Source organism: Paramormyrops kingsleyae, chromosome 5 (genome assembly GCF_048594095.1).
Source record: "Paramormyrops kingsleyae isolate MSU_618 chromosome 5, PKINGS_0.4, whole genome shotgun sequence".
Lineage (NCBI taxonomy): Eukaryota > Metazoa > Chordata > Actinopteri > Osteoglossiformes > Mormyridae > Paramormyrops > Paramormyrops kingsleyae.
Window position 1 is genome coordinate 20,706,247 of NC_132801.1, and position 10,667 is coordinate 20,716,913.

At 42.4% G+C, this 10,667-nt stretch overlaps 1 protein-coding gene across 3 annotated transcripts; it reads left to right on the plus strand.

The window, feature by feature from the left end:
* The first annotated feature begins 1,633 nt into the window (after positions 1–1,633).
* On the plus strand, positions 1,634–9,573 carry coasy (CoA synthase). Of its 3 annotated transcripts, none has more exons than XM_072712375.1 (10): positions 1,634–1,721; positions 2,472–3,184; positions 3,675–3,889; positions 4,716–4,847; positions 7,303–7,492; positions 7,716–7,780; positions 7,862–7,946; positions 8,053–8,150; positions 8,307–8,453; positions 8,802–9,573. In XM_072712375.1, exons 2-10 carry the CDS (start codon positions 2,503–2,505, stop codon positions 8,877–8,879), a joined length of 1,692 nt encoding a protein of 563 aa, XP_072568476.1. In that variant the 5' UTR covers positions 1,634–1,721; positions 2,472–2,502; the 3' UTR covers positions 8,880–9,573. The 3 variants fall into 3 exon arrangements, with proteins under 3 accessions (XP_072568476.1, XP_023665068.2, XP_072568475.1); XM_023809300.2 differs by having other exon boundaries at positions 1,640–1,983; XM_072712374.1 differs by lacking the exon at positions 1,634–1,721 and having other exon boundaries at positions 1,997–3,184.
* The last annotated feature ends 1,094 nt before the right edge of the window (positions 9,574–10,667 follow it).

The window sequence follows — 10,667 nt, forward strand, 5'->3', positions numbered from 1 at the left end:
CTGACCAGCTCCCTGTTCTTGGCTAAATCCAACGACCACGGCTTCCTCTCCTGATAGGGCCAGCCCCAGGCGCCCGTTAGCAAGCAGCTGATCCATAACACAGGCAGCAGGTGTGTCCCCAGCTTCATCATGGATAGCTTCCAAGATGTTCGAAATACGTCATGGGCAAATCTTATTCATATCACTACTTCACTGTGACATATTTTACACACATATCTTACAGTATAAAGTTTGCTTTTGGTCAAGGTAATATTTTGAAATGCTACAATGTCATAACAATAATACAGGTAGTTATTCAAAGTAAAAACATGTTCAAAAGAGTATTTAAAACATTTAGAAATGAAAAACTCAATACAATTTTCCACTGTTCAGTATATCACATGCATTCATCTGTATCTTGTCATGAAAATTCTCCTACCTCCAATTTTTCGGTCTTATGCTCAAAAGGATGAGAAGCCAATGAAGGGCATGAGATCAGAGAAGACTGTGGCGATCTATTTATAGTCAGGCTATGGCCATGAAAATATTTAAATCCAAACTATTCCTCCCATTTCATGCCATAAAAGCTGCAAATGCCAGTTTCTTTTTTTTTGCCCAAAACTAAAAAGTGTAAAGTGTGTGTGGGTTTATATTTATAGAAATATACGTTTCAAAATGACAATGCATACTGCTAAATTGTAGTTGAATACTTCTCATTTTTAATGATCTATTTTTATGTTTATATAAGTTATTTATGTTTTAGTTACATAAAATATGTATGATTATCACGCTTTGGTAATATTTCTATATAATACATCGATGCGCACGGTGACTTTGTAGGCAGCGTTGTATAGCCTCACATCTTCAGGTTTTGGGGGTTTAATCCTCGATCCGCTGTGCCTGCAGAGATGGTTTCTCTTCTCGTGTTTGCCGGTGTTCCGCAAGTTATTCCTGTTTGCTCCAGCGGTTATAAGAATTTAAGTTATTAAGTTGATGTCTATAAATTACCCAAAGTCTATAGTTTTGGGTGCATGTATCTACCCTGGGATGGACTGGTATCCGGTCCAAGGGATTCTCCCATCCATTGTTAGAAAATAGCTACGTTAATTAAACATATGCCGACATGGAACTCTTTTCCATATCAGAAAATTAAGCATCTGCGGTAGCAGTGCGAATCCACTCATCCTATTTCCATAACTGCGGTCTGAGAGATGATATTAATTAATACAATTTTCACAAATTTGAAAAGCTGCACTGTTTCCTGTGAGAAATAATAAGAATCTGGAAATATAAAGACGCATTTCATTGTAAATATAAGAGTAAAAGTTTTAATTCAGTTTACTGTTTAAAAATTAATAACACAACCCGTAGAGTCAGTTCTATCGCACGGCGTTCACATACATCACAATCACAGAGTCTTATATCGACGGAAATTTGAAGTTACGAAGTCAACCAGACTTTTGATATAAAATCTACACAAAGACTGGGTAGCCATTCATCTCCACCGACGGATATGTAGACACAGTACTATTTCCAAATAATAATAAGTATCACATCGCAAGACACTACATTTCCCGAAAGTCTGTACATTGTCACGTGGTACAGTGTGTGAACCAATAGATAGGCAGGACGTAGCCTAATGGTTCGTAGTTCGGTCTGTTCGCACTCCCGAACAGCAGGTGGCGATGGGCGCCCGTGAGCTGTGCCGATCATCTTCTTCGAGTGCATGGTAGAAGAAGACGGTGTGTCAGTCGTTAGAAGTAGTGCGTGAGATAGTGGTAGTGTAAAGAATTGACGTTTTAAACATCCTGTTAATTATGATGTATTTTTAATTGTTTCTGGTATGCACTTTATGGTGCGGTAACATAGCATTGGGGCTTTTAACGCATTGAATAGTTTTTTGTTTCTTAGTGAGCTAGCTATTTAGCTCTTTAGCTAGCTAGATGACTAGGCTGGATCTCAAGAGATCGAAGAACACTGCCCAGTTAAATACTTAATAAAAAGGTAGTTACCTAAAACATTTGGGTTTCCCGAGGTTCGATTTTCATAAAACACGCTGTGAAGTGTGAAATTCATGTTATTTTTTATTCAACAGTAAAGCTTTTAGGTTTCTTTTTTTAAAGAAACTCGGAGTTCCTGAAGGACTAGGTGTAAAAACAGATAAGGATTGACACCGTCAACGTACAAAATTGTGTATATTACGAATTAATCAGTCGCCAAGTCACTTCCAATTAACAGTGTTAATTTAAGCCTCTTCTGTTTTTCCCCTTTGTTTTACTGAACATAACACAAAGTTCAAACCAAAAATAATGTATACACTGTGACTGGTAACCTTTGTAAATTGGCTATTTAGTCCTGAACTATTTATATGCCCGTACTGCGTTTGAAAGTTGTTGCATTATGATAAAGTTTATTTTGCGCGACTGAAAACTGCACAATGTTGGACTAAGATTCAGTTAAAGTTGTGCTGGTTTTTTGTCCCTGACCTACAGGCAGCTACGCTGTTGACACCGGCAGACCAGCATGTCTGTGTTCAGCACTGGCATCCTTGTGCTTACCACTCCGCTTCACACCTTGCCACTGCGCATTGCGCCCGTCCTAAGCTCGGCTGCTCAGGTGGTGGAGCGCATCCTCTATGTGCATCTGCATCCTGGGCTCAACCTGGGTAGCGTGAGTCAAGCCAGGCCAGCCTATATTCCTGCTGTGGCAGATGTGTCCAGCCTCATCACAAGACTCTACAGCAATGCAGCAGACGTTTGTGGACATCTGGATGTTCGAGTGCTGCTGACAAACATTAGGGCCCAGCAATGTCTGTTAGGACCAGGGGGAGCCAGTAGCCCCTTCCCTTCCCCGCAGACCCTCTCCCACTCGCCAGAGGTGGTGTTGACTGATTTTGCCTTGCAGGACCCGGGTCAGTCCCCAGTGGTGGCCAAGTGCCTGCAGAAGTATGCAGGACACTGCTATACCTGCAGCCCAGGGCTGGCTTCGGTGCTCCTGCACTCCCAGCTGGAGCCTCTGGTGAATGAAGTGGAGCAGGAAGGTGGTGAGATGGCACAGGCTGAGGCCCTGCAGACCTACAGCGACGTGGTGGTGGGAGGCACCTTCGACCGGCTTCACGGGGCACATAGGACGCTGCTCAATGTCTCTTGCCTGTTGACCAATAGGCGCTTCTTGATTGGGGTGTGTGACCAGGACCTGCTGAAAAGTAAGTGTCACGGTGGTGCACATGGAGATAACAGTGCTATTCTCTAAATGGTCATCATTGTGACTGCATTGGTGAATTAGATATACGAATAGTGGAAATGAGTAAAGGTGTATATTGTCTTTGTATTCTAATCTAGGTTAAACCCTATACTTTCAGATCTCGAGGGTTCATTAGTGTCACTTCATCTATTGCTCCTGACTCACTTTTTTGCTCATTTATATGACTTCAGCTGTTTTGCAGTTATTTAGACTAAAGCACTTTGCTTGTGTGTCCTCCCGCACCCCTGGGACCTTGATTTAAAAAAAAAAAAAAAAAAAAAAAAAAAGTCATGTTACAATTCTGTATCCTTATGGTCCCAGACTAAAGGGAAAATTGGCCTGACTGTCATCTCCAGAGCATGTGATATTACTGGTTGTTAATGTCTCACCATTATCGGACTCACACAAGTAACAAAGTGTGGAGAGTCACCCTGTAATAATCTGTGTTCCAGACAAGGTGTTGAAGGAGTTGATCGAGCCCTATTCCCTGCGGGTGCGGAGGCTCCGCGAGTTCCTACAAGATATCAAGCCCTCGCTGCAGTACGAAATTGTGCCCCTCTCTGACCCGTTCGGCCCCTCGGTCACTGACCCCCAGCTTCAGTGCATCGTGGTGAGTGAGGAGACCAGGAAGGGGGGTGATGCTGTCAACAAAAAGCGCCAGGAGAACGTGAGTAATGGCGTAGCGGCTGGCCACGATAACTGAGGTTTTTTTCTAATTTTGTAAGCTCAAACCACTTCTAGTTGGGACTGAATAAACTACCAGTCAAAAATGTTTTGCATACACTGAGATTTTCTACATTTGCGTGTTATTTGCTTTGCATTTACTAAAAATACACTAAGTATTCTTTGCTAACAAATTAATTTACAGCATGTTCACCATTTGAGTATCTTTATTAGCAGGATAATGTCATACCTTTGATTCATCAAAGTAACCTTCTCTAGCAGTTATAATGGCAGAGAAAATTCAAGGCATTCTTTCTACAAGGGACATTAAATACTGCCTAACTAGTGCATTTAAAGTTAAAGGACAGCCTAGAATTTGATTACGCCATCAGCACTCACCTAGTTAATAGGATGCCAGAAGTGCTGTTACATACTCATTCCATGTTATAAAGGAAACTTGTTTTATTTGACTTATATTTTCATTTATAGTTGTTCTATCAACTTTCCAGTGCTTAACAATAATAAAATATCTGTAGTTTATGAAATAAATGGAAAAGTGGTAAAAACCTGTGGTGTACAAAAACTTTTGACTGGTAGTGTATTTTAGATTGAAAGAAAATCACTGGCTACCTTTATAAGCTGTAATAATACTAATGTTTTCCTATCTGATTTGTTTTGTCTAATTTTGTTGTACTATGAGTCTTTGAAGTTTCTGATTTTAGCCCAGTTTATAGCATATAGAACAGTCTAATTAGTTTGTTAGTTCTTTGTGGTGCTTGTTAGTTTGATGGTGATGTACTGTAGTTCTCTGTACGCGGTTGATGTTCCAGGGTCTCCCCACCTTGGTGTTGCATGAGATTCAGCTGCTCAAAGACGCTCACCACAGCGAGATAGAAGAGGAGAAAATCAGCTCGTCCAGCTTGCGTTGTCGTCTACTGGGCACTGTCCTTAACTCACCTGAGGTACTAACATCTTATGTAAACAGATAGAGGCTGGCGGGATTATTGTTTTTTTTAAATGTAATTTCAGTTTGTTGCCAAATTTTTACTGTATGAAGAGCCTCACAAACAGCTTTTAAATTGTGGAAGTTATTTTCTGATTGCGGAAGATATATAATATGACAGTAAGTCGAGCTTTCAGCTTTGTTTTTTTTGTTTTGAAGAAACTTTTGACTTGTTTGCTGAAGACACAGTATATAGAAAAAAGCTGAAATTGAACATCACAATGGTAGAAAAGTGTGGTGTGTGTTTGTGTTGGGGGGCGTAGTTTGGAGCAGAATGGTGGGGCAGCAGTACTAATTTGCATGTTTTAAAGTGGAGAATCTACAGCTAGAACTCGCAGCCAGTTCATTGGTTGATGATTTTATTAGGGACAGAAAACCAGCAGAAGGTGGAGAAAGATGGACTTAGATGGTAGAGACTGACTGGTACCTTGCAGATTCTGAATTGCCAAGATGAACATTAAAGTGACCCACTAGCAGCTATTAACTAGCTATGAAGGAACTCGGGTTCCTTAGCGTTCAGTGGAAGATTTTTCATAGCATTCAAAAGAAGAAGGGCAAGGAGATGAAATGACTTATTTTTACAGAGGAAATAAGTGAGTCTACACCAAGGAGAAGGGCAGTGTATAGGAGGATAAGTGGGTAAGAGAGGAAGTGAAGAGAAAGAGGAGGCGCAGGCTGGAAAGGTCATGGCGTCATCTCAGAAAGATTTCTGGTGCAAAGGGCATGTTCCAGTATAGACTCTGCTGGACTGATATTCACATACAATGCGGAGTTGGACCTTTAGGACCTGTAGAGTATTTCTGTATATCACTTCATGATAGTGATGGGCAAAATGATACTTATGAACCATTTGATGTATTTTTTGACTCCACTAGATGGTGCTGTCTGTTCAAAAAAAGGACTCAAAGCAAGCAAGCCAAGAGCGCCATCTAGTGGGGTCAAAAAATACAGCAAATGGTTCATGAAGCTTCATTTGCCCATCACTACTTCATGAGGGCTCAGACTTAAAATTCCCTCTATGTTGGATGTTCCAAATCACCAGAAATATGTTCCAAGTTACCAGAAACATACATAAGTGAAAAGAATAACTTTTATTATATGATTCCACTGATCACTGATAGCTGTCGGTACTGTACAGGTACACTTATAAACTTATAAAATCCTTCATCTATTTTTGAATGTCATTGCTTGCTTCAGTTAAACACTGTGTACTGTAAGCATGTTTATTGAAGAGACTCTGATGTTATTCACCCAATTCTAAGACAAATAACCTTAGGAAAAGAACCCCCCCCCCCCACCGCTTCCTCTTCCTCACTTTGTTTCTTGATGGAGAAGGAGCTTTTATCTGGATTCTGTTTTTCTTTTTTTGAAGAACTTGTGCTTTTTATTCTCTTTGTGGTGAGCCGGAAGGACGGTCAAGGCATGCCTTGACCTTTTGTTTGTGGCTGGAAGTGTGCGTGCGTCACACCATCAGCCATTCACATGTCCTCAATGGGGCAGCATCACATGCTTCTGTTAAAAAGCTTATGTGATTCATCAGACTCCTCTGGTTCTTCAAGGCCATAGCTACCTCCTGTTTCTGGGCGAGTTAGAGAACACAAATGCTGGCTGTAACTTATTAGATTCAGTTCTCACTTAAGAAGAGTCCATTTAAGAAATGAATTCAGCTGCCTCATATCCTTTGAGGTACAGCAGTTACTATGCTCTTTTAGTGGCAGTAGGACCATACAGCTGGGATTTAGCTAAAGGTTCTATTGATGAAAAATAACTGCAGATTGTCTTGAGTTGAGTTCAGCCCTTTATCTTGCATTGTCTTATGATTTATGCCACCTGTACATATAGCCACTTTTTCTCTCCCATGTTGAATTGTGGGCCTGCAGGAGCATTACCTTGTGCCACTCTACACGTTTTTATGGATGGTATGACAGTAAAGCCCCACCTGACTTTAAAATGTGGACGAGGCCCATTAAAAACGGCAAAATAATAACACTTCACCTGTTCCCTTTAGTAAAGCTAATCTGGCCTGAACCGAAGAATAAGCCATTCAGTTAGATTCTGAATAATCCTGTTAAGGCATGTATGGCAGTGCAGGTCAGTTGGGGTTTATTAACAGGCTTACTTGTTGGCACTGAGCTGGTGGACGCGTACTATCACCTAAACTCCACACTCTGCCACCTGTCAACTCACAATATACCGGTGCTTCCAGAAATATTTCAACAGTGGTCATTCTGACCCAAAGGCACAAGTTATTTGCTCAGATTATTTAACCATTTATATTAATGCTGCACGAGTGTAGCAGTCACGTCACATTGAGTGTCGAAGTAGCTTTCTGAGATTCTATTTTGTGTACTTTGACTTGAAAACACTCCGGGGTCATTTTCTTTTTCCTTTCCCATGCCCTTGTTCTCTTGAAGGACAAGCCGCACCTTCCTCCCAACCCCTACATAATTGGGCTGACGGGGGGCAGTGGCAGTGGGAAGAGCTCCATCGCCGGTCGTCTGGAGGCACTGGGGGCTGTCCGCATTGATAGCGACCAGTTGGGCCACGAGACCTACTGCCCCGGGACAGCAGCCTACCAGAAGGTGGTGATGGAGTTTGGGACAGGTGCACAAAATTCTTTTACTTCTTTATGAGCAAATCGGTATATATGCACGTCGTGGCCCATTTCATAAGGTATGACTAACTTACTGCTTTCGGAACACTGGGAGTATAAGTGTTTCAAAGGGAACTATGTTGCTCAGATGTTTTGGCTTTTATGCATTTTGGTAATTTTTGCACTGTGTCCCCATTATAATACTTAATGATGGAATGCTTTTCCCTGCTTTAGATATTCTAAATGAAGATAAAACCATCAATAGGCGATGCCTTGGCAGGAAGGTCTTTGGAAACACGGTAGTTGATTGGCCTTTTTTGATGTTTAAATCTATCGATGTGATTATCTGGCCCCCATCTGATAAAGTGTTGGTGTTACAGGCCCGATTGAAAGCCCTCACTGACATCGTGTGGCCTGAGATAGCGCTTCTGGTGAAGCAGAAGATCCAGCAGGCTAGAGTGGAGGGTGCGTACATGGCTGCTTTTTCACGCACGAGCATTTATTGGTGTTCTGGGTAGGTATGCTTGTGCTCTGCCTGCCTACTCGATGTTCTCCCCTACGTTTCCTCCAGGTAAGCAGGTGTGTGTGGTGGATGCCGCAGTGCTGCTGGAGGCTGGCTGGACGGACATGGTGCATGAGGTCTGGGTGGCCATGATCCCTGAGGAGGAGGTACCTACTGAGCTTATTTCGATCTGGCATGTTGTTGGATTTGTGCAAAGTCAGATTTAGAAGACTAGTAGACGAATGCAGAAGCCGTGTACCTTCATACAGAGTTTGTCCTGGTCCATCTCTTCTGCGTGTCAGTGTCGCTGAACTGTCCCTCAGGCAGTGTCCCGGATCACAGCACGGGACAGAGTGAGCGTGGAGGATGCCCGGCGGCGGCTGCAGAGCCAGTGGCCGACCGTCCAGCAGGTGGCGCATGCCAATGTTGTGCTGTGTACCCTCTGGGAGCCTGACATCACGCAGAAGCAGGTGGGGACACCCTGATGCTGCTCTGCGTTCTCATTGCCGCACGTACATCTTGCTGATATATTTTCCTGAATATTGTGAAATGTTGTTTATTAACCGTGGGGCAGCAATGCTGGATTCCATCCCTGCGTACTTGTGGCTACTTGGGGCTGACAGAAATGTAGAAAGGAAGGTAAATCGTAAAGTTTTGTAACATCTTTATCACAGGGTATAAACAAGAAATAGTCTCATCTCTAATTAAGATGGATGGAAGTGTGCAGAGAAGCCCCTAGAGTTTAGTGGTTGTACATGTTAGTCTGAATTGATTGGTGCCTTTTTGAGCCCATGATTTCGGGGGTTAATCTTTCATAGGTCCAGAAGGCCTGGGACCTCCTCCAGGAACGCCTCAACCAGAGGGGCAAAGTACACCCTACACCCCCGCTGCTGTGACTTCATCCTGATTCAGTCCAGCCCCTTTTCCTGAGCCCGGTCACATGTTGATGACAACTCAGTGTATATTCAACAGCATGAGGACCACGTGTGACTTCTGCATCAGTGCTGTCTGCAAGAAGACATGCGGCCGCCGCGTCGCGTCACGAGTTTTTGTGTTCCTGTTATAATTCCTGATTTTCATAGCAGGCTTTGAACGTCACGCATTTATACTGTTGGAAGTCTTGAACCTTGATTCAAGGCAGGTTAAGAGCCCAACTCTTCTGGTCACTGCATCGGCTCTCCATCAAGCTGCAGCCCGAATGGCTTGTGTCAATGTGCCTGAACTTCAATAGAGCTGATTGCTGTTTTCCTCTTTTTAATCAATGACCTGGAGGGTTACTGAGCTTCAGGTTGACCATTGTTGTTCAGTTGTATTTTGTTATCCATTGTTTTCCCCCTTCTCTACAGTTTATATTTGAAAGAACATATGTTACAACACATCTACATCATGTTAAAACACTTTAAATGTTTGGTAAACGTGGATGATATATTGAATGTATTGCGTTACTTTTAGGTTGTATAACTGAACTGTATATGAGATTCAAATTCAGACCATATATGACTGATCACAAGTCTTTGTAAATAACTATAATTTTAAAAGGATTACTTATTTCTGAAGAATACAGTAATAAATTTAAGCTATTCTCCCATGGCTGATGTAGATGTCATTGCAACCAGTGTGATTTACCTGCATGCAACATCCGCAAATCCACAAACATCATACTATGGTCACTTCCTGATTATACTGCATACAGCAGAGTATGGTCGACAGTATTTTGAAATCTTGACGATAAAACTGGATAAGTGGGTTAGGGTTCCCACGATAAATTTTGCAGACAGCCATTTCGTGAGTCAAAGTTTCTCTTCTAATTTCACATATAGGATGAGTTGAGGAACAAAGTAGTTGAGTGGCTAATTGAGGACCGAAGGGCACCTGCTGTGCCAGATGAAGGGGGTCTGGGTATTGCTGCTGGGGAGGTGGATGATTTGCCAGTTGCAAGGGATACCATTGGTTCCCCACAATCACCTCATGGCCCAGTTTCTTCTGTCTACAGTAGTGGCATGTCTGCAGAAGTAGCTGCTGCTATCAAGCTAAAGGAACTGGATCTTGCCGTCAAGCAGCAGGAGCAGTAAACAGCTACTGTGGGTACGTGATCTGGAGCTTCAGGCACGTAAAGGTCAGTCAGCAGGTCTAGCTGGTTCTCCTCTATCTCCCTGTCCTATGTTTGATGTTGGCAGGCATGTGTCTCTTGTTCCTCCTTTTAGAGAGTCTGAAGTTGACTCTTATTTTACAGCTTTTGAGCGCATGGCAGCAACTTTACGGTAGCCACAGGATATGTGGTCTTTGTTGTTACAAAGTAAGCTAGTATGAAAAGCACAAGAGGTTTGCTCTGCTTTAAGTGTGCAGCAGAGCCTGAAATATGAAGTTGTAAAAACTGCTGCACTGTGAGCTCATGAGCTTGTACCAGAGGCTTATAGACAGAAATTTCACTCATATGAAAAATCTGCTAATAAAACTTATGTGGAGTTTGCTCGTGAGAAGTCTGTCTTACTTGAGAAGTGGTGCAATGCTTCTAAGGTAACATCGATGGATCAGCTTAAGGAGCTAATTTTGTTTGCTAATTTCAGATTCAGCGGGAGATAATGGATGGATTTTAAAAACTGTTTGCCAGAGGGTATTGTGGTTCATTTAAATGAGCAGAAAGTTGCTACTCTTGTTTTTGAAATTAGTTAAGAAGAAAGGTT

Bases quoted from the DNA above. Each gene is read 5' to 3' on its own strand.
- coasy (XM_072712375.1), top strand. From the start codon at position 2,503: ATGTCTGTGTTCAGCACTGGCATCCTTGTGCTTACCACTCCGCTTCAC. The intron at 3,185-3,674 runs GTAAGTGTCACG...TCTGTGTTCCAG, and splicing joins TGACCAGGACCTGCTGAAAA to ACAAGGTGTTGAAGGAGTTG. The intron at 8,151-8,306 runs GTACCTACTGAG...ACTGTCCCTCAG, and splicing joins CCATGATCCCTGAGGAGGAG to GCAGTGTCCCGGATCACAGC.